General features: G+C 37.6%; 3 protein-coding genes and 1 long non-coding RNA gene across 7 annotated transcripts in view; 2 read left to right on the top strand and 2 right to left on the bottom strand.

Annotated features, from left to right (window-relative positions):
• Positions 1–684: 684 nt before the first annotated feature.
• Positions 685–6,177, top strand: tlx3b (T cell leukemia homeobox 3b). The gene is made up of 3 exons (XM_079600463.1): positions 685–1,376; positions 3,540–3,777; positions 5,039–6,177. The coding sequence occupies exons 1-3, from the start codon at positions 935–937 to the stop codon at positions 5,232–5,234; spliced, it is 876 nt and encodes a 291-aa protein (XP_079456589.1). The 5' UTR covers positions 685–934; the 3' UTR covers positions 5,235–6,177.
• A 1,930-nt stretch (positions 6,178–8,107) lies between these two features.
• npm1a (nucleophosmin 1a) lies at positions 8,108–15,458 on the bottom strand. The gene is made up of 11 exons (XM_079599843.1): positions 15,267–15,458; positions 13,980–14,059; positions 13,753–13,872; positions 13,555–13,648; positions 11,948–12,057; positions 11,818–11,867; positions 11,682–11,736; positions 11,511–11,588; positions 11,288–11,410; positions 11,027–11,101; positions 8,108–8,857 (listed from the first exon to the last, which is right to left on the bottom strand). Exons 1-11 carry the CDS (start codon positions 15,304–15,306, stop codon positions 8,807–8,809), a joined length of 876 nt encoding a protein of 291 aa, XP_079455969.1. The 5' UTR covers positions 15,307–15,458; the 3' UTR covers positions 8,108–8,806.
• Positions 15,459–15,700: 242 nt separating this feature from the next.
• The window catches only part of kcnip1b (Kv channel interacting protein 1 b), a 40,233-nt gene continuing 32,359 nt past the window's right edge, over positions 15,701–23,574 (bottom strand). For 2 of the 4 annotated variants that reach the window (XM_079600536.1, XM_079600537.1), the window contains 7 exons: positions 19,896–20,020; positions 19,067–19,136; positions 18,900–18,970; positions 18,667–18,774; positions 18,478–18,582; positions 17,599–17,661; positions 15,712–17,185 (listed from right to left, as the gene is read on the bottom strand). In XM_079600536.1, the coding sequence (XP_079456662.1) occupies positions 17,138–17,185; positions 17,599–17,661; positions 18,478–18,582; positions 18,667–18,774; positions 18,900–18,970; positions 19,067–19,136; positions 19,896–20,020 (590 nt within the window). In that variant the 3' untranslated portion in view covers positions 15,712–17,137. Of the gene's footprint in view, positions 17,186–17,598; positions 17,662–18,477; positions 18,583–18,666; positions 18,775–18,899; positions 18,971–19,066; positions 19,137–19,895; positions 20,021–23,574 lie in introns of all 4 variants that reach the window. The other 2 variants (XM_079600535.1, XM_079600538.1) reach the window with 2 other exon arrangements.
• The window catches only part of LOC306992076, a 49,650-nt gene continuing 43,414 nt past the window's right edge, over positions 17,339–23,574 (top strand). The window contains exon 1 of the long non-coding RNA XR_013796215.1: positions 17,339–17,472. This is a non-coding gene — a long non-coding RNA (uncharacterized lncRNA). The remainder of the gene's footprint in view (positions 17,473–23,574) is intronic.

Genomic DNA, 23,574 nt, shown 5'->3' on the forward strand with positions numbered 1-23,574 from the left:
CTACTATAATTTATATTTTCCTATATCTTGATGTGATATAATTTTATATGAACAATACACGACCTATTCCCACATTCCAACTGCCCCATGGACATAATAAATAAAGAGGATATTTAATTTGTTTCTCTTCATCCAATAAAGCCGAGAACGAGTCTAAAGTTGATTGACATATTAGAAAAAAAGGTCGAGGGCAGCTTTAAGGTCAAAAGCACTCATCTGATTGCTGGAGGCGATATAAAAATTCGATTATTTTTTATTTAAAAGCGTGAATGATAATAAGCGTCCCTTGTTTTAGCTCGCCGTTTTAAGTTTCTCATTAGAACAGATGGTTAAAAAAACCTCATCAAATTATGCTTTCCTCATCTCATCTGATTAAATTGCATTAACAGACAGGGCCATATATGGCCAATATTACAGTTGATGAACACTTTATTTTCCACATGAGGCCACGGTAGAATCTCTATTAAAACTCAAATATTTAAAGAGCTAATGATGACATGCTGATGTCAGCATGTCCATAATAAAGAGATACTTGACCAATACAAAATCTGAGAAGTAAATGATCTACATTTTGAAGAATGATGTCACAATATTTAGTGACTTGTAACAAAATGAAAGCCAATAAGGAGAGGGAGATTGAGCGCTGTCCAATCAGTGAAGAGAAGAGCTCAAAAAGAGCCTCGTGCAGGGATCCAGTGGAGAGAGAGAGTGCCAGAAATCTGCCAAGTCCTCGTGCCAAAAACTTTTCACCCACAGACGAATACGTCCAAGCCATCTTAAGTCAAGAATTGAATCTCGAGGAGTAATACATCACAAAGTAGATATTACTAGGGACTCCCTTACTCATAGAGGCAGAGTTTTCCAATAGTGCAATTCCAGGGCAGTCAGAAATTGTCTGTGGAATAAACCCACTGGAAAGGTTCGGGTGGTGAGGATGGACCGAGCCTCAAGCTCCAGCCCAAGTGGCACTAGTCAAACATCACAACCTACCCAACATGAACCCATCAGCTTCGGCATTGACCAGATTCTCAGCGGCACCGACCAAGAGTCACAGCAGAACTCGAGCAGGAATAGTTCCGAGAGTAGCAGCAGCGCGAGCGGAGGCGGTTACCATCTCGGTAGCCCAACGGGAGCGAGCGCAACGCCGTACACGACACTAACCGGCACGTTTCACGGTATCGCTTCACCATATGAGGAATCCAGTCCATACGGAGTGAACTTGACCCTTGCACCCGGAGGAGTGATTAGGGTCCCGGCTCACAGGCCCCTGACCGCGGCCGTGCCTCCACCCATGGCCAGCGCGGTGCCCGGACTTGGGAGTCTCAGTTTTCCCTGGATGGACAGCAGTCAGCGCTTCGCAAAAGACAGATTTGCAGGTAAATAAAATACCCCAATTCTTTCGATCGATTCCTTTCGTGCTTCTAAAAAAAAGCTCCTCGTGTGTTTGAAATGTCCGAATCAGGAAATTGTAAATGGACTGAGAAAACAAAAATCACTGAAGTTCACCGTTTGCGCCTATAACAATTAGACAAACATACCCGTAAAAAGCCCAAGTGCTTAACGAATTATGTTTTAAGGCTATTTGTGATGTATTTTGAAATGGCGTTGGTTTGTAGGCTAGATGTTGTGCGACATATAAGAAACGTCAAGCAGACACACAACTTATGAAATGTAAAACAATAATTTCTGCTAAAACTAGGCTATGATAGTCTCTGGTGTGTGTGTGTGTGTTTCTTTTATAAAAAAAATATTTTATTTTATTTAAATTTCATTTATAGGACGGCATCATTAAAAGTGAATAACTAAAATAGAAAAACATTTTTTTATGTATATTATTGATGATAATAACAGCTTACATTAGTAATAACATTGAGCCTATATTAGGCCTATATTTCAGCTATTATTAAAGTAGGCTATTTTAACAATTAGGTATAGGCCTATCCTAATATAGCTATATTTTTTATATATAGCCTATTCATATCAACAAACTACGGATTCATCAAGTTTATAATGTTTAAAGATTGACACATTAGGCTATATAGCAATATAGGCCTACATGTTTCCCAAAATAGAAAAAAATGCACAAAAATCTTATTATTTTAGCTGTGGAAACTGTGATGCTGTTGCATGTTTGCTTGTGAAAGAATCATATAGATGAATTGATGAAGGTTTCAATACAATAAATATTAGACAGTCTGTCTGGGAATCTTGCTCCTTGTTTTTCCAGATGAATGGATGTTGCTGAAGAGCTCGTTTTAGTTTTATGACCTTGAAGAGCGTGAAACACCTGAACCGTTTATGAGTGAAAAAAGGGCAAAAGAAAGTCAACACTTCAACACGTTCAGCTTGTCTATCGGCATAAAGATTTATTATTATTTTTTAAAATCTACGTTGTATTATGAGTAACAATGTAATCTTCAAGCGCCGTAAAATGTTAACACGTAGACTAGACTGAATAATTCGAATAAATCTAATCGTTAAAACCATACACACATTTTATAAAGCGTCTGAAATAGTCTTTAGCCTGTTTTATTTGAATAAACCGTTTAATTAGGTGAACATGTGTGAATATAAAGGCTATTTTTCCAAACATGTAGGCTATTGAACGTCTACCAAACGTGCAACATAAATACGGAAGTAATGAGTTATTGTTATATTTAGTTAACCGCTGTTTTGCATATGAATGTAAACTCTTACAGTTCAGAGCTGTCACATAGATCATCAGCTTTCTTTATTCTGGGGAAAATTGTGAACGCTGTTCCATTAGAAAGACATATCAATATTTTACCAGCTTTAATTATTGCCACTATAACTGCAGTAACAGGCGCTATCTGATGCTCTGTGTTTTTTAGGTAATAAATAAATTAACAATATGGGAAATTACTGTCATTATATGAAAACAGCTGCTGTTTGTATTTGATGCAACATTAATAGGATATATTTTGTGCGATTTTATTGTACAGCTTATATGTAACCTGAGTAACAGGCCTCTCAACAAATCCTAAGAGCATCAGCAATTTACCTATTTATGAGGGTTTTTTAGTATTTATCAATCAATAACACAATGTCTGATTTGACATCTAAAAGGTATAGTGCATGAGGGTAATTTAAAATGATGATGAACGCAGTTTTCCTTTGACTCAGCAAGAGTCAAAAATCTGAGAGTTAGAAATTGGCTGTGCAAAAAGCTGTTTACTTCTTAACAGTCCTTCATAAAATAATAATAAAAGATTAAAAGTGCATACATTCTTCATCTAATAGATTTAAAATTTCCTGTAATGCAACCCATTTTTGCAGGGACAGTCTGTCTTTACATTTAAATGGATTTAATATACTCTGAAAACAGTGTAGATGCACAAAATAGCTATCTTAAAAATATACGTTTTCTAGCATTTTTAAAAGGCATCTTGAAACTTAGCAATTATGCTTTTTTATCTAATAATACAAATGATTGAGTGTGATAGAAAGAGGTCAGTTAGCTGTGTGACAGATTTTCCTCGTCTCTCACTCTGTCTTTTCTTTCCTTCTTCAAACCACAGCAGCTCTGACGCCCTTTACTGTGGCACGGCGTATCGGTCACCCGTACCAGAACCGCACGCCACCTAAGAGAAAGAAGCCCCGCACATCTTTCTCCCGAGTGCAGATCTGCGAGCTGGAGAAGCGCTTCCACAGACAGAAATACCTGGCCAGCGCTGAACGAGCAGCCTTGGCCAAAACTCTGAAGATGACAGACGCCCAGGTCAAAACCTGGTTTCAAAACCGCAGGACCAAGTGGAGGTGAGACAGAGAAAGAAAGTGAGATACTAATATAAGATGAAGAAATGCTGAGAAAAAGGATGTCAAATGATCAGAGGAACAAAGGCACAAGAACTCCATTTCACTAGAATAATATTTCCCATTACATATACTTTTTCTAAACATTAGTCTGGAGTCTGGACATTGATAATGTCCAATAACACATTCTGTGAAATAGGTATAGGACATTTTTAATAACCTGTTTTTAGCCAGAGTCGCTAACAGAAATGATGGGAATGACAGTCATATTTACTTGATGAAATTGCAAATAAGGACATTAAATCACTGAATGGACTGAAATGTATATTTGAACTGCCATATAAATGGTTGCCCTAAAAGTAACAAACTGAAGACAGGCTTTTTTAAATTGAGGCCTTTTTGAACCATAAAAGTAATGCAGTATTTACAATATAGGCTCTATCTATCTATTTATCTAGAGACGAAGAAGAAGAAGAAGAAGAATCTACATTGTTAAAAGCGCTATATAAATGGAGATGACTTGAATACATAGGAATAGAAAAATAAAATATTGTATTTATGAGAGTTTTTATGAGCGTTATTTTTATGTGACTGAATGGCGATCAGTTTATTTACGGATTCTTGAACATGTTAGATATACCTATCTATCTATCTATCTATCTATCTATCTATCTATCTATCTATCTATCTATCTATCTATCTATCTATCTATCTATCTATCTATCTATCTATCTATCTATCTATCTATCTATCTATCTATCTATCTATCTATCTATCTATACCAACCAAATTAGTGTCTGTAATGACCTGAAATCATTTTTTTTTTATTTAGATTTGACCTACTAACGGCCGTAATATCTGTAAGAATTAATGGGAAAATAATGGGGGTTGTCAGGAAGATATATGAATTATTAATTAAGGCAAATACACTAACGACATGCCACACTTTGGAGAAGAGGAGGGGCCGTTTGAATATTTAATATTTAAATAAACTCTACATTCACCTTTTGGTTCGGTTGATTCATCAATTACACTTCCTCGAAACCTTCAGCTGTGTGCTTCTCAAAACTTCGACAAAATTAGATCAATTCTATCCAACATCCACATGTCGGTAAAATATTCACACAGTTAGTGGTTTGTTTCTTCAAAGATGACTTGTAGTCTTAAATGCTTAGCTGTTTGTGATTCTTTTAAACCTGTAATTCAGGAAAACTAAATGTAAAACTTCCACTCTAATTTTCTCTATATGTTTTCCCTCTATCAGACGGCAGACGGCGGAGGAGAGGGAGGCAGAGCGTCAGCAGGCCAACCGGCTCATGATTCAACTCCAGCACGACGCCTTCCAGAAGTCTTTGACCGACTCAGTTCCATCAGACCCGCTCTGCATCCACAACTCCTCGCTGTTCGCCCTGCAGAACCTCCAGCCTTGGGCGAGCGAGGAGAGTGGCAAGCTCGTATGAGCGCCAGAACTCAAGAAGGAAATGACATTCTCATTCTTTTTTTGATGGACTAGGATGTTGGTTGACCTTATCTCCGTCCCGAAAGACTATTTCATCCCGCAAAAAAAAAAAAAAAAAAGCGAGGAACTAATTACGGCCGTCCAAACCCGTATAAATAAAAAGGTTCTGCGTCGAACGAGCTTCTGCAGAATGAACGATGGCCGTTTTTCTGTGGCGTGTCTGTGCATACAGAGACTTGTATCCCCATTAGGGTCAGTTTCATTGACAAAGTGACCTTGCAGAAAGCAACAGGCCATCTCAGCTGACCCTTTTACAGATCCACTGATCTTCTCCATCCTTTCATTTGCCCTTCTGCCCCCTGTGTAATTTCTCCACCACTCAGAACTGTAGAACACAGGATTAATGCAAGAAGAGGGAAGTAATGATGATTTAATTATTCATAATGTGAGTTGCACGACCTAAAATGCCCCCAATCTGGCCATTCGTGGAAGTAAAAGGACACAAACACGCACAAATAGACACACTCTTCAATCATCCATCTAATTTACTTTTTTTTCTCTTTTTTTTTGGCTGGGTAGTATATAAATATTCATCTTTTTAAGGGTTTAAAAGGAACCAGCTACTTTTTTAATTCATTTATTTTATTTGAATGAAACCACATCCCGACCGTATGAGGAATCGCATGAAACGTCCAGAAGAGAGGCATATGACGTCATACGGGGCGGTTGCAATACACTTTAACGGTTCGATTTATTCGGCAGTACCTTCGATGGCTGAACGTTGTGTGTGAGAGAGAAAGAACAATTCAGATGAAACAAGGGTTTGTTAGACGCCCCTACATGATGTAGGTGTGCTGTTGCATTCCAAACTCTTTATTATACTTTGTATTTGATAAATATGTAAATAGCAAACGAAAAAGTAATAAACATTCTGTTTTGGCATTAACACAAAACGTGTGCTTTGCTTAATTTGCTATTCCCCTAATGTTTTCGGAAGAGGCATATTCCAAATCCCTAAGCTGCACTCTTCTCTAGAGTAATGTGTTGCTTTCAGAGGTCCTACCAGCGTTCTACACAACTTGATCGACAAATAAACACCGAGTCCTGGTAGTTGGCTGCAGTCGATTATGCCTGCCACAGCAAAGAAGCACTTATGTCCTCAAGCAGATAAATGCAGGATCCTGTGGGACCATAAAAATGCCTTTATGCCCTCTGCAACCAACTCCCTCCTCCCAAAGTGCTGACTCTCAGGAACTGACCTGTTTTAAAGGCCCGGGTGGGGGGTAAATGGAGGGGTGTCCATTATAAAGTGATTTAACAGACTCCTTACATTATAATGCTGTCGAAGCCTCGGCAGGGTGAACCTGTGGAGTTTCGCCACAGCTCTTTGTGGACAGATGGTTAGCAGTGACCTGTGCCAGGGCCTATTTAACTGGTGATGTGTACAGTTGAGTCAGGGTCATCTGAGAAAGCCTTCAGTGATATAGACTCAATGCTCAGGATAATTTACACAGGATGTATTCCTGGCTCCTTTCCACGTTTACAGCAGTGACATCACTTCTACAGTTGCTCGACTAGCCTACACATTGATTTGTAAAGGGTGGTGTTTTACTGCCCTCTGCTGGCTATCATGTGCAAATGCTCGTATGTCAGTCTACACTACAGCAGCAACTTTCCAATGAGAATTTAAGATTTAATATAGTATATTAAACATATATTAACAGCTATTTGATCATATCAAAGCTATATTAACAAAAATACATTAAAATAATATAACTTGATTCAACTTCTACAAAGGTGTAAACAACATGGACAACAATATAAGTAGGCTATACAAAAATTCCTTGAAACATTTGATAACCATGTCTTGTCTGCCAAAATGGCAAACCACAGTGGTACCTATGAACAATATGACACACGTTATTAAACTTTTAGAAGAATTATAAGAACGATTGAATGTTTTATTTATTTTTGAACACGGTAGTAACGAAAACCACACATTTTACGCGTGAAAACAATACCATTGAAGCGAAGTGACACCCTCACTTTCTCAACGGTTCTAACTTTACAATTGATGTTGAAGTTAAGATTTTGAGAAAAAAATATTATAAATTTCCAATTTCACCAAAAGCAAAAAAAAAATAATAAAAAAAATAGTCCACTTACAAAAATCTTAATGGAGCCCTTTCAGGGAATTTTTAAGATTTGGTCTTGATATTAACAATTGCTCCTTTTGTTTTGATCAAAAAATCTCTATTAGGCCTACTGTAAATTTGCCAGCACTTGCCTTTAGGGAGGATTTGCATTACTGGTTATTTACTAAATTTAAAGATTTACCTGTATTAACAAAGAGAAATATAATACTTGGTATGTTTATGAAAGATGAATCACAAGAGCAATAATTATTCTTGGGAAATACTTTACATGAATAGATTTCTGAAAACACTTAAACGTTCCCCAATTTTTTTATGAAAAAATAAAAATTCATAAGGAACTCATTCTTAAAATGAATGGGAACATTTGCCTTAAAATTTTGTAATTTGATAGAGGATCTACCCCATGCCATTTACTTGATAGCTTTTATTTTATGATGCTGTTGTCAAAAATAAGATTTTTTTCTTATTTTGTTCCAGTCCTATTATGGTTTAAGTTTATATTGTTCAATATAAAAAAATTAAATATAAAACTGCAATACAATCTGAAAGTAAAAAAACACCAATACAGATATCCCATCCTGCAAAAACTAATTTCAGGGAGACAGCACCACAAAAAATTTATTATAGCTGCTATATTATATTAATTCGTAAAACTGCCAAACAGGTTTGTTCATCCAATAGTTTTCGTCCAAAACACTGCACAGTAACTGCGATTAAACCTGTTAAATATAAACTTTATTTGCATTTAAACAGATTCGAGGAGTCAAAAAAGGTGAACAAGAGAACCACACCTGAACTGCAGTCATAGATTGAGTACTGATTCTGTTGAGATTTAGCTGCACAGACATTACCTAAACTACACATGGTTGACATTTGGATTTCTTAATTCTCAATCCCAAACATAATACATTCCACCTTCTAGCATGTTACAAGATGTTGACAATTACAAAAAAAACAACAACATGACCTGCAGATGTACTGGAATTCCTCCTTGATACCATTCTGAAGCGTTTCAAGATTTCAATAAATCAACTTCTCAGTCGCATCTCTAAACAGAATGCCATGCACATTTACATGTCATTTTAAAGAAATCATGGACGGGTAAAGTTAACAATTCTCCATATAAATTAGAGGGTTGAATTCTTCTGCTCAGAATCACATTTGAGCAACAGGGCTGCCAAATGAAGGCTACACTCTATGGACATGACAACACCACAGGGGTGAGGAGAGGGCCAATTGCAAAGATGAAAAAGGTCATGTTCTGAGTAAAGTCTTTAAGGAATGGCACGGATTTGCATAAAACTGAAGAGTAAGGGGTGGGCGGGGGGGGCGCAAACAAACATAAAATTGCAGGTAACAAAGTAAAAAAATCACAGGCAAAAAAAGAAGCTTAATTTAAGCAAAATTAAAACGTTTTTCAGTTCTTCTCCTTGACATTCTGTCTCCACTTCCAGAGCTCCTCAATGACCTTAGAGAAAAACAAAAACAGAAGAACAGTTAAGACCTTCATTCATGACGGTCTCCAATTAATTGTGACACTGTGCGATATACTATTGTCTACGATAATATTGTGATAGTTGGAACTACGGTTGGGAATTGAAAATCGATTCCAGATACTTGGTCGATTCCTTTGTGAGCATTTCAAAATGACTTTAAACAATTCAAGAGCGAGACGACTCGCGCGCTGTTTTCTGTGCTATGCACACATCCAAAGCACGCTCACAGAAAAAGTTATTTTAAACCATTCACGTGGAAGAACAGACTCACGCGCTGTTTTCTGTGCTGCGCACACAAGTGATTCTTGGCAATTATTCTCTCGTTTATGTCATAAATGAACAGTTAAGAAAGAAACTGGATATTTGTTCGTTTTTTGGTCAGTGCAGTCGGTCTTGAAGTGACAGCAGAAAAATTATCCGATCCGTGGCTCAAAAACCGTAAATGATCCGAGAATTTTGTGATCCGTTCCACCACTGGTGTTTACTTGTCTTTTAATAATGTTGAAATTTATATTAGTTAGGCTAGGTTTTTTTCTGTGGTATTTTTAAACCACAGGCAAACGTTCCTTGTATAAGTGTACTTTAGCCTGTTGATTTTGGTTCATGACATTCAGCTACAATTAAATGTTTTGCAAATAAGACTAAATGTGAATGATATCATAGGTTTTTTTCTTTTACCTTTTTGGAATAGATAAAAATCGGAATCAAACCCAATTCTAAGTTGTAACTGTATTTTGACAATTTTGAATTTGTCCCTCACTTTACAAAGACACACCTAGAGTGCACACATGCTGCCACCTACTGGCGGTTTAAAAACATTTCTACTATCAATATTTGGTTTACTTTAAAGCATCAAAACATTTATGCACAAGTAGCCGTAATCGCCCGTATCCAGCTCAGACGAAGGATCTGCGCCTAGACAGGACCACAACACAGCCCTGAATGTGCCAACAGAGACGCTGTCAACTAGACTATCCACTGCGAAGGCCTCATCGACAAGTGTTTTTTTTCTCAAGGCAAAAGTTCTCCTCTGTACAGATGAAAACGTTTTCACGATTCCCACGAATCAGCGGAAACGACAAAAAACGCTGTATTCTGCATGCCAGACAAGTAATTGGCAATGTCACGGTAAAGAAATACACTGCACGCATTAAAAACGGACTTACCTATGGACTAAACGCATAGTCACCGTTTTCACAGAATCACGTTTTAAAGTTTACACAGAAAACGGTATCGTTTTCAAAAACCTTGAAACCTACTTCAAAGCTTGTGTGTACTCAGGCCACCAAAACGCTGTTGTCGTGTAAGCAGCGCCAAAGTTAATAAATAACTAGTGATTTTTTACAATGTAAATGAATCAAAAACATACTTAAGCTAGACAATGACTTTCTTCTAGAGCTGCTGTACAGCCAAAACAATCTGTTTTGAATTATTTTCCGATTATCACTGTAAAACTGCTTTGAAACAATCTGTATTGTAAATGAAGGGGAATTGACACTGCAGGTTAAATGCATTTGACACTTCTGAGCTGCATTTAACAGTCTGTGTAAATGCATCTAAATGACACTTCGTGTTTCCTCTGCATTGCAAAGACGAATTTTGTTGATACTGATTTAATTTGATTGGTAACAGCCCTGTTGTCTCTTCTTATTGTAACTGAATTTATTGACTAGATGTAAGAATTTGACAAAAGATGCATTTTTTTTTTTTTTAAAGCTTTTATAAAAGGTAAAAATGGCCACAAAAGGTAAAAATCTATTTAAACTTATTGGAAAATATTTCTGCCACTGCTGACCCCGCAGAATATGAAGTATATCAAAACTAGGGCTGTCACAATTTCTTGATTAAATTAAGAGTACTCAATATTAAAGAGTCCTCAATTTAGCAATTTATACGTTTTTAAATACCGGAACTGGCGCATTCTACAGACAAGAATCCATGAACCGCATTATTATACCCTTTTTAATGCTGCAAAATGTATTAAAACCATTTAAAAACAAATATCTGAAAAACTTGGTGGTGGCCAACATTTGAATTTCAATTGAATTGAACAACATTTAATAACTATTTTTATTTAATTTTTTTATCTTAGATTATCGTATGTTTTTGACACAGTCAAAGAAAAACAGCAATACACATACCTTTGCATCAGTGGCTTTGAAGCAGTTCTTCACAAAGTTCTCAAACTTTGGCTGTAGTTTTGGTAGTGATACACCCTAAAAAAAAAAGGAAGGAAGGAAATTAACTTGTTGAAAGTGACATCTACAGGTATGATTTTTTTTGGCAAGAATACCATGGATCAACTACACCGTATTCCATTGAGGTGTGGAACAGTATTTTCTTACCACACACACCAAGTCATTGTGACTACTTATGCAGAGAGGACGTAAAGGAAAACACACCTTTTCTACACTTGCCATCATCTTGGCCTTGATCTCTGGGACAGTGAAAATCCGTGGCGTCTGTGGCGTTTTGGGCGACTGTACTTTCTTGTCACCCTTGTTGTTCTTTTCTGGAGTCTTGAGCTGTGAGAGCATAATATCAAATCAATGAGGAAAGAGACTTCAGCAAATGCTGCAACTCAAGACTAGACAATTTTATTTCAGGAGAAGGAGAGATGCTAACCTGCTTGGCAGGTGTATTGGGCTTGGGTCCTTTTCCATTCTGTGCAGGGGTCTGTGCTTTGGCTGGGGTCTTCTTTACCTGACAGAACAATGGGAAAATATGAAATAAGTATTTCTGATCACACTTTTACACATTCTACAAGATTTAAGGGGTCTGAGTAACTCGTCTGACCTTTACAGGAGACTCTTCAAAGCTTTCTTCCTCTTCGTCGTCATCCTCATCATCCCTGGAAGATGCAAATATTTTTTAAAATATTTTATTTATTTAAAAAAGGTGGCATTTCTAAAACACTGAAAACACCACTTACTCATCATCGTCATCTTCATCATCATCCTCTTCATCCAACTTCATTTTTTTCTATGAAAGTTAGTTAAAAAATTAGCCAAAAAAAAAATTAATCGTCATAATGAATTCTATAAATTAATTTGAGAGCTTACCGAAAGCTTCGGAGTCAATGCCGCTGGCCTCTTTTTGCCTGGTGTCAATGTCTCTTCTTCTTCCTCCTCCTCCTCCTCTTCTTCATCAAAGGACTGGTCTCCTCCCATGACTGACAAAGGGAAGATTCCAATAAGAAATTTACTGAGGCTTCCCGAAGCAGTTTTCTATGCGTTTATCTGAGACAACAGTTAACAGTGGTGGGCCGTCAGGGCCAGCAAGGCCTTCTCTGCTGGCCTAAACACTATGAGAATCACTGACTTGCACTTTAATATATTTTTTTATGAATGAGTATTAAATTATTCCCAAAAGTCCGTTCTCATAATTTCATAGCTTTTCTCTTGGTTGCGATGCTTCCAGTAGTGTATATTTATTTTAGTGCTTTTATCCAATCATATTTCAGTCATCATGTGTTGCCAGGGTCAAATACATCTGCTTCGAGGCCTTCAGAATCGATAGTGCGGGCGCCTGTAGCTTAACTGAATGGCAATGAAACTGTTGCTTTAACCAATCAGATAATCAGTCAGATTTAATCAGCCAATCAGATATCGAGTTGATTGCACCGGGGCCATCTAGCAGACATACAATAACGTAAGCATTTTCACGCCCTTTGATTGGATGGTCAGAGTGTGTACTATTATTACTGGTAGTCAGAGCTAACCGCATCTGTTGCGAACTGTGTAAACTAAAATACCTGTAGATTTAATAGTTTTTCAACCCACAAATTCATGTTTATTTCCTTCCTCGGCCAACAGCAGGTTCAAACCTACCGGAAAAAATCCCTTATTCAGCTTATGCAGAGTCACGGAACTCTATCGATCTGTCCGGGTAAAACAGAACTGACTGCAATGTGTGCCAGGACTGATTTTGAAGGCAAAAGTCCCGCTGATCTCATTGATATCGTTCAAAAATCTGTGTGAGAGCTTGTGTCGGCTGTAACGTTACACATCGTCATGTTTTGCGGTGTTTTCCCTGTTTACTGCTTCTATCGAGCAGACACTCTCAGCACTAAAGCGAATTTAAACTTATGACAGAAATACGACGGGACAGACTCGACTTTCAGCACATTAACCTCGATGGCGATAGAAAAGGTTGCTGGGACTGAAGCACAGACAACCTGTACAACCAAGTAATTCAAGTCTTTTTGAGGAAAGAAATTAGGATGGATTTTGTGTAAAAAAAATCAGTTTTGGAGAGTATAATGCATTTTTTGCCCCTGTATTTGTCCGTGCTCTGCTGAATATGATTTTCTTCCTAATTTTTCTTGTAAATTTATGATCGAAACAACTTTCTCAAACATTAATACTATAGCCATTGAAGGATAAGAAGAGATGAATTTATAATCGGAACGCAAGAACCACTGTACACAAAAGCCGAACTCACTCGCTCGTTTCTCTCTACCCGGCCTTTCGCGAACTCACCACATTAACCCTATAACTGCCGGTGCAAAATAAAAACAGGAATTTCACAATTATAGAGTATGTGCATGCGCTGCTACACTATTAAAAGTTATTAATTCAGGGTGGACATCACAGAAGGCCTAGGTGTAATATGCACGGCCCGCCACTGACAGTTAACAATCATAGACCAAGTATTATCAAGTACTCACTGACGAGATGCTGTCCACTAATGTGAACTGGACCGGAACCAGAGCGTAGACGGAACACAACAGGTGGAGTGATCTCAAACCCACCCAGAGACACCTGAGATACAAACACAGTTTTAGTTAAAAATCAACCACAGCAATTCCAGATCCACTCAAGCCCAACCAAAAGGTGTGTGAAATGACATGACTGATTCTGCTTACACTGGGGAGGGTGGAAGGCCTGAGTGTGGCCAGAACTGCTTTGACCTTCTGGCCCTCTGAATCCTGCCCTTCAATCTCCACAACGTTCAGTTCATCTTTTGTTGCGGGATCAACGCAGGCCTGCGGGAACAGGAACAAATGCCTTAAGTATGACATTTAATTGTTAATAAAACTTTGAGGACCATTTAAAACAACCCCAGAGAGGTCTGACAACAAACGTAACATACCATTCTGACTGATAACTGATGATCAAAATCATCATCCTCTGGATTAAAACTGACATCCTTGCCTGCCTTGAGTTCACAACCTGTAAAAACAAAAGTTTATTTAAAATTAAAAAAGGAATCAATACATATTTTGTAATGGGTAATGTAACTAACTTCAACTGCAACTCTCAAAACCAATGCAGTGATTCATTTTCGACGACACGTGGTCTATGACGCAGGCTTCTTGGTTTAATGAGCCACGAGCCAGTGAATCGCTAGGTCTGATAAAACCCGATTCGTGAACAAATCATTCCGCACGTCTTTTGAACATTCGTTGAAATGGTCTAAATCCAAAGAATATCGCAATTATTTCTAGCCATCATTTCACTGCATGACACGTTGCACCGGTTTTATTTGAGAATATTTCAAACAGTGTTTTACCGCAACATACCTAACTGACTTTAAATGTGGAAGAAAGTAAGTCCACGTGGCGAGGCTTGTGAGATGCTCTTTCATGTTAAAATTTTATTTTACTTAAGACCTGACAATGCAGACAACATGCTTAAATCGGGGCTGCGTTTCCCAAAAATCATCGCACGTTTAAATAGATAAGAGATAATTCGTTGGTACCAATAGTGTATAGCACCGGTGTAATGCGAGAAAATAACCAGGGTATGTTTGTCAGGGGAAAAAAACCCCCCAAAAGACTACATAATGAACATCCAATTAACGCATTGTCTGTAACTAATTATACAATTCCAGTAGCAAGCTCTAAAGCGTGATTTACAAACAATGCGTTGTCTCATCTAACACGTGTAGTAGAGGGACGCCATTTTGGACCGCCAAGATCAGTCCACGTGTTTAGAGAGCGCGTGCAAGGAGGCATCAGCTGTGCTGTGAGGGTTCCGTTTTCTTTGATTTAATACGTTTAATTCAAAAGATTATATCGAATTTGATCATAAAATATGTCAAGGTTAACGGCTGACTACCTTTGAGATCATAATCTTATGCTAATCGATTAGCTAGTACGAATTCATGCTGTACACGTGCTTTAGTTTTTCACTCCAAATCGAGGGATTTAAGCAAGACAATACGGCGTACTTACACCACTAAAAACATCAACATGTGCTTTTAAGCAGTTTTGAGTCTGATATTATAACTTGGGTTAGCTGGCAAGCTCCCACACTACGCCATCCTCAGTTTGTTTAACTTAAAAATGCATTTCGCCACGTTTACGTACTATACGCGTGATCTAATAGACTGTATGACACAGAACGGATCAAGGCAAGTATTTAATGTATTACATACCGTATAAGAAGGTTTGGGGGCCCATTTGTTCGAGATCCATCTCTGTAGGTGAAGTGTGTGTCTGTAGGTAGGCTGAAACTGTGTCGCGACTCGAACTCCAGTGCCGGGGATGGACACACTAACCCACATTGAGTAAACCACGCCCATTATGGGACGGTCCTCCAATCCAGCCAATCAATGACCTCCATAGTCAGAGACCCACAGAGTTTAGGGTATGATTTGTACTTTAGACAGAGCATGAGATTTATCCAAGTGAAAAGATTTACATTTATAACACTCTCGAACTCTGTGTATTGGAAAAAGAATGCACATTTATTTTATTTTTTGTTTCTATTCAAAATAAATCTGCTTGTCTGGGGATTTGTTTGTTTTTTGAGGTGTAAAGATTATAATTAGATGTGGTATTACCATGTAACAGATGAATACAAAATTATGCAGTTTGATTAGGACACATTTATTTATTTAGTTATTTATTTATTTAGTTATCATTTGTCAGGTTATTCACTGCCATTCATGACACATCCATTTTTGTTGGGTCGCAAACTCACAACCCACCAGTTGAGAACTGTTGATCTATTCTGTTCTCCATTTCATAAAATATCAGATTCACAGTGAAACATTTTAATAAAACAACTTAGTTGATTAACATTAAACATTTAATTAATTTGAGACATCATACAGTTTTAAAAAATAATAATAATTATAACGATGCACTATAAATGGATGTCATTCATGCTTTCCAGCACCTACATACAAATAATAATAATAATAATAACCTAACAGACTGAACCCAGCATTTAAGTTAAAAAAAATTAACCCAACCTTTTTTCGAGTATAATAAAACAACACAGCTGAATATTATTCCACAAACATTTTAATCAATTTTGACTGAGATTTGAATTGCACAGCATATGTCTGATATTTAGTTTTCACAGTTTGTATTCTCCTCACTGGACATTTCTTCATGTGGCACCATACTTGCAATTATATACATATAGCTTATATTTCTACGACTCACCCTGACCACTCAACTTCTATATAAATATTTTCCCCTCTTTATTTTATATAAGCAATCTGGGGTTTTGTTCTCTTATAAATACTGTTTTGTCCTTCTTAAAGGTATTAGAGTATCCAGGGCCAAGATTGTCAGTCTCTTAAGTACTCCTCACAGACTTAACACTTAACTTCTGTCCCACCTTGTTCACTATGATCTGGTGGGCAAAAATGGCTTGACAAGTACTGAGACAGATAGACATACCGTAAGCGGACGGACTGGAAACAGCAATTATTAACAAACAACTCTGACAACACAAGACACGAAAATCAACATCCAATTGAGTATTCCTCAAACGACCCCATAAAACATAAATAGATATTTTGAAGGCCAAGATTATTTTCAAGCAACTCATAGGGAACATATCTGCTGGTTTTTATCATGCAAGCTCTTCTGGCAAGAAAGCAAGCAAAAGAGGCTGTATTTGCAGTTCCAGTACACCAAGAGTCCTGAGCTCTAGGGTCAAGCAAACGAAGAAAGAAAAAAAAACGTTTGAGATTGGTGTTCGTTTTCACAGGGAAGAAGGGTGTTGATCATCGCACAATGCCTTTCATACATATGTAGTCTTCTGTGGCTGGATCAAGGTGGATTCTGGGCTGATAGTTTCCCAAAACACCAGCAAAAGACAACATTAAATATGTTACAAGGTTTGAATAGAGAGAGAAAAACGAACCCTACAGACTCTCAGATTCCCTCAGGCCATAATATTCCCTCAGAACTCAGTCCAGTGAAATATAACACATTTAAACATAAAATCCCTCTTGCTTTCATTTCCCCACTCTCGGTTTTGTTCTTTTCTTCTTCTGGTTGATCTTCTCTACATCACATTTTCAAAGAGCTGCATGGATCTCATCATATTTTCATCCTGGTGAGAAAAAGAGACACTTTTAGATGTAGTTCATCTGTTTGACCACACCGAGGCAGCATACTCTTTTCAGCGAACGTGGATCACATTTCATGAACATCGAAGAGGATTACACGTTGCTTTTTCACGTGAATTTTTTTTACTTTCATAGTATTTTTTTCTTCTTCTAACATGTAAGTAAATGGGGTACATCAACTGACTGGTTACAAACATTCTTCAAAATATCTTATTCTGTGTTCACTTTGAGCAGAAGAAAGAAATTCTTACATGTTTGAAACAACTTGAGGGTGAGTAAATGATGACAGAATTTTCATTTTTTAAGTGAACTATTCCTTAAGCCATGAATAATTCTTATGGTTCTGAATTCACTAAGGCAATTATAAAACAGCTGAAATCACTTAATGTGAACATACCTCCTGACAGGCAATGACAAACTCCTCCAATGTTACAACTCCATCTTTGTTTTTGTCCATTTTCTGTGGGAGACAGAACATTTATTTAAGTTTCTCTGTACAGGGATGGGTAAAAGTACAGGGACTTCTCAAGTACAGGGATGGGTAAATAGCACTATTCATACTGTACATGTTTAAACTCAAAATAGAAAGAAATGAATGTAAACATTAATGAGGAAGAGTATATGTATTTTGAACCACATTTTTAGTATCTAATAAGAATAATCTTGTATGGAATAACAAAAAAAGAGCCTTAAAAATCTAAATGCTAAAATATGCTTGTGTGTGTATAGTAGCCTAGTGGCCAAAAGGGATGTTATGAGGGGATATTTGATTTTAATGTTAGATTAAACCATCAAAATATGAAGAAAATATTTTAGATTTAAAAATAATAATATATATTTTAAGTATTAAGGAAGAACAAAATGCTAAACTTAACTTATTTATCTGACAAAGTTATTTGTTATTGCAAAAATTGCATAGAAAAACAAAAAGACCACAGAAAAAAAATTAATTGACTACAACATAATCCGTTATTAATTTTGGTTGGTTCTTTCTAGTTTTTGCATATGTTCAACATTTTGTATTATTATTATGACAGCTTGGTCAGATATGATCTCTGCATAATTTGGCATGTTTCACCACAAATAAAACAATTGACTCCAAGCACAATAACAATATGCTTTAACAAATTTAATAGAATATTTGAATAAAGGGTGAATATGTAAATTTTCCTAGGCCGGACATCAGTTTTGGCCAAATACATTTTTCCCCCACTTTGTTGCAAAATATGCTGGTCATGTTTTGGAAAGATTCACCAAAAAATGACTTATTACTGACCTCAAAGAAGGTATCCACATGCTGCTTCGCTACATCCCCTTTTAAAGCTGGATACGTGTACTTCCCCATCATGTCATAGATGGCCCTCACTATCTCCGTCATTTCCTGTGTGGTACATGAACATTAAGTTAGTTACTAAATTATGATAATTAATAAATGAGTATAATTGCTTTTTTAATTATGACATACCTCCCTATTAATAAACCCATCTCTGTTAATGTCATAGAGATGAAATGTCCATTCTAGTTTATCTCTGACGGTCCCCCGCAGCAGAGTAGAAAGTCCCATCACAAAGTCCTGAGAGAAAGTGAGAAAATAAATCCTGTGTGCAATGTCACCTAAATATTATGCTGTGCCAAGACAGCATAATATTTATGCAGCATAATAATAATATTTCATACATAGGCTCATATTCTTCATACCTCAAACTTTATGGATCCATTATTTCCGGTGTCGAACGCATTGAAGAGATAATGTGCATACGTGCTGGCATCTGGAACAGCAGTGACAACAGATGAAAACATTAGACACTTAAGATTCCCTGATATGTACCCATCATATGAAGCATGTAATTTTTTACATCAAGTACCTCCATGTGGAAAAAACTGTGCATAAATGTGTTTAAATGTCTCTTCATTCACCACTCCACTTGGACACTCCTGAGAGGGGGGAAAAACACTTCATATTATTGGCTTGAGACTGATTCCTGCATATGCAAATTGGATATGATAACCGCAGACATTATCGTTAAAAATATATATCTATATAATATAATTTAAAAAATGGATTACACTTAATTTTAAGGTTACCGTGTTACAGTGTAATTATACATTAAGTACTGAAATAATAATAATTAACTGTACTTACTAACTAGGCCTATAGGGTTAGAATTATGGTAAGTTGCATATAATCATTTGTAGTAAATACAAGTAACGTGTATCAAGGACACTAAAAGTGCTCAAACAAATAGGTTGATGAGATGTACAAATAGGAGATGCACTGCCATAGAGAACTACAGAGTATTTTTGGTAAAGCTTTTTTTTTTTACGCAACAAATATGAGCTGCTGTGTGGGTGTGTTGCTGACTGTTTAATGTGTGTGTCTAATACAGCGTGTGAAGGTTGGTATTGTGAAATAGCTGACTGTTGCTTTAGGCTAGCGCACAGTGATTAGTGACACGCTGGATAATGCAAAGAGGAACAATAAGAGTTTACAGAGTTTTAAAGACAGATGAGACATGGCAAACAGGACCACAGGGACAGTATATGCAGATGAGATGCGATGATTCATAAGAGAAGATATTGAGGCGTAAGGATGTGTTACATAAACACTATAAGCTTGTGAAAACCTGTCAAAAGAAATTTGTGAAAAGTAAATGTGCTGATGTTGGAGTGAAGGAGAAATGCTGGGGAACGTACGTTTTTGAAGCCTCTGTAAAGGACTTGTAGCTCTTGCTTGGTGAAGTTGGTCTGCGCCTCGAGCTGCTCGAGACCCTCCGGTCGATGGCTGACCATCGTCATCTCCAATTCATCATCCACCTTATCTAGAGAGAGAACATATTTTAATGCCTTAAAATAGCTTGAATCATGTATACTCTATACACCCTTGCCTCATTTAGTATACGCTGTTCTATGAATATGCATATTAGCCCCGCCTCCACTCACTCACACCAGCTCAGAGATCAACTCGTTCTCGTGATTGGTTCACATTGATCAGACTGTTTGGATCTAGAAGAATTGGATTTAAAATGATTTACCTCATATGGAAATCTCAGACTTATAAATATTAAAAAATTCATATTATTATATATCCCAGGAATTTTTATAATATTTTCCAGGAAGAGATGATTTTGTTCTCCTGAACATATGGAATAGAAACTGTGCTTCATTTGCAAATGTTTTTGTGGTACTCAAATTTTTCACATAAGTTAAATTTGTAACTTTGGATGGAAAGATTTAAAGCCAAAAGATAGGATCCTGGTGACGAAACTGAACCCGTTGCGAAATCTGCATGGGGAATCATTCTCCCTCACACAAATTTCCCAATGGTAAATGTGACATAACACCATTGTGGTATCAGTACTTAAAAAAGAACAGAGATGCAAACACTAGTTAACTAACTATTCAATGCCCCTTTAACCACAACAATATTTAGATTAAACTAAAAGTTAATAATCTTTAGTGTGTCTAAATGATAACTTTGTTTCTTCTTAATGCATTTAGCGAGATTACGAAAGCATTGTGGGATTGGCGAGGATACTGTATACTGCATACTGTATACTACAATTGGTTTGAAACTTACTTCACGGTAGTTAAAAAGGTATGTTCTATAATGTACTGTATACTGTAGTATGAATGAAATGTTGTCATTGTCATGTAATAATAATAGTAATTTGTTACATTTATATAGCGCTTTTCTGGGTACTCAAAGCGCTTTACATGGACTGCATGGGGAATCTCCTCAACCACCACCAATGTGCAGCATCCACCTGGATGATGCGACGGCAGCCATATTGCGCCAGAACCCCCACCACACACCAGCTTACTGGTGGAGAGGAGATTAAGCCAATCAGTGTATGGGGATTATTAGGAGGACATGATAGACAGAGGCCAAGGGGCAAATTTGACCAGGATGCCGGGGTTACACTCCCTACTCTTTTTCGAAGGAAATCCTGGGATTTTTAATGACCACAGAGAGTCAGGACCTCGGTTTAATGTCTCATCCGAAGGACGGTGCTCTTTGGCAGTATAGTGTCCCCGTCACTACACTGGGGCGTTAGGACCCACACAGACCACAGGGTGAGCGCCCCCTGCTGGCCTCACTAACACCTCTTCCAGCAGCAACCTGGTTTTCTCAGGAGGTCTCCCATCCAGGTACTAACCAGTCTCAACCCTGCTTAGCTTCAGTGGGCAACCAGTCTTGGGTACAGGGTGATATGGCTGCTGGCAAGTGACCTACAGGTGACCTAGAGTGTCAGTTGCGATGCTTCACAGTCATTCACAACTCCTCTCTCGCCTCATGGGATAGTAAAGTGTCCATCGAATGCGCACTTCAGAATCTCGCCAAATCCGGAAAATACTTTTCAAATATTCAGACATACTTCTACTGTTTTTCAGTAGGGAAGTATTCGTTTTTGGACGAAGCAGCTGGTTCCCTTCGCAAAAACAGATGTGCTCAGGGCAAACGAACTCACACACCTCCATTTCAAAGTCTTTCTTTTTGGTAAAGAAACTCAGATGACTCATGTTTTTCAAGATACGCACGCACGCACGCACACACGCACACACACACACACACACACACACACACACACACACACACACACACACACACACACACACACACACACACACACACACACACACACACACACACACACACACACACACACACACACACACACACACACACACACACACACACACACACACACACACACACACACACACACAGACTCGGCCCTGCAGGCCTTGCTGCTGTGTCAGCTCTGGAGAAGTGATTGTGGGTAGAGAGGCAGATGGGGTGATGGGGGAAATCAGTAGAACGAATGAAAATGGCCATGGGTAGCTTGGGGGAAGACCTTCATCTTTCACAGAACACTGGAGAGCCATTGAATCTCGTTAAATGCCCCAGCCCTTTATAAATCCTCTCTTTGGTTTTCACACACACACACACACACACACACACACACACACACACACACACACACACACACACACACACACACACACACACACACACACACACACACACACACACACACACACACACACACACACACACACACACACACACTTTAACCTCCAGTATGCCCTCAAAACACATAAAGATGTGCATTTATATAACCACAAAGTGTTGATGCTTACATAATAGGTAATGGTTTGTAGTATTTGAGATGTTAAATTACTCTATACGTTTGTTAAATGGATCGTTAAATGTGCAGAGGGATCAATAAGAAATCCATTCGTAAACTGATTTCCCTGATGTGTCTGCACATTGTGCAGCTTTCAAAAGCTCAGTTACTAGTGATTCATCGTGTCACTTGCCTAAACCAATTGTGTGATTCTGAGGCGTGGGCTACCTGTAATAAGATAAGAAGGAGCCGCAAATGTAAATGGTGTGTGCTTGAATTCACACAGGATATTGTGCCTATTGAAAGATAGCAGTTGAAATGGATACTGCAATTCAAATTCTAAATATTGGAGAGTTGTTCTGTTTTTGTGTGTGTCCCTTTAAATGCAAATGAGCTGCTGCTTCCCGCACAGAGGGCGGAGCTTCAAGAGATCGTGTAGCATCTTTGATTACCTCAGACACGCACTGGAAATTTCAAAGACTTTTAGCCTTTAATGTTCAAACCGGAGTCGGACAAAGATGGAGAGACTCAAGAAGAAGTGACAACATGTAGAATGCAACAGGACATTTCTGAATGGTTAGTTGATGAATGTAACGTTATGTTGCTGATGTGGAGTTAACTATCTTCTAGTCATTGATTAGCATATTCTGTCATGATAATCTATAAATCGCGTTCCCGGGGCAGGGTTTATGTAAATATTAGTGATGTCGCTGTCACTAACCCATGAAGAAGCTCATTGTAGTCCCTACCAGCCGTTTGTTGTAGTCCTTAAAAAGCTATTTCTGTTAAATAAAATCCCTTTGCTTTGAACTTTGAGCGTCATAACTTTGCAGATGTTGTTTATGCTCAAACAGCAGCATTACACACTAACTAAACTTAAAAAAGTGTCAATATACAATTAAATACAATATAGCATATTAATTATTTTACTAAGATATTGTAGGCCTATATTCACACAGTCTGACACGGAATGCACATTTCAAAGTAGGCTAGAACAACTGGCTCTAGCATTGTTTTTTTTGAGAAATAAATAAGTATTTGAAGTAAGCATGTTTCCTAAATATCTGCACACAAATTATGGTATTTTTAGTACAGTGGAAAAATTACAGCACCTTTAGTCTGTCAATGACAATCTATGACCTCAATTTTCCCCTTTACTCAACATATGGCCACATTAGCCTTGTGATTTATAGCACAGCAGTAACAGCTCTCAGTCACTAATGAGTTTTATTCATTCTTTATTT

This window comes from Phoxinus phoxinus, assembly GCF_949152265.1.
Source record: "Phoxinus phoxinus genome assembly, chromosome: 23".
In the NCBI taxonomy this organism is placed as follows: Eukaryota; Metazoa; Chordata; class Actinopteri; order Cypriniformes; family Leuciscidae; genus Phoxinus; species Phoxinus phoxinus.

Excerpts from the sequence above, each read along its gene's own strand:
- tlx3b (XM_079600463.1), top strand. The coding sequence starts at position 935 with ATGGACCGAGCCTCAAGCTCCAGCCCAAGTGGCACTAGTCAAACATCA. Across the intron at positions 1,377-3,539 it reads CGCAAAAGACAGATTTGCAG|CAGCTCTGACGCCCTTTACT; the intron begins GTAAATAAAATA and ends TTCAAACCACAG. Across the intron at positions 3,778-5,038 it reads AACCGCAGGACCAAGTGGAG|ACGGCAGACGGCGGAGGAGA; the intron begins GTGAGACAGAGA and ends TCCCTCTATCAG.
- npm1a (XM_079599843.1), bottom strand. The coding sequence starts at position 15,306 with ATGGATCTCGAACAAATGGGCCCCCAAACCTTCTTATACG. Across the intron at positions 11,868-11,947 it reads CATTGACTCCGAAGCTTTCG|AAAAAAATGAAGTTGGATGA; the intron begins GTAAGCTCTCAA and ends TAACTTTCATAG. Across the intron at positions 11,411-11,510 it reads CCAATACACCTGCCAAGCAG|CTCAAGACTCCAGAAAAGAA; the intron begins GTTAGCATCTCT and ends ATGCTCTCACAG.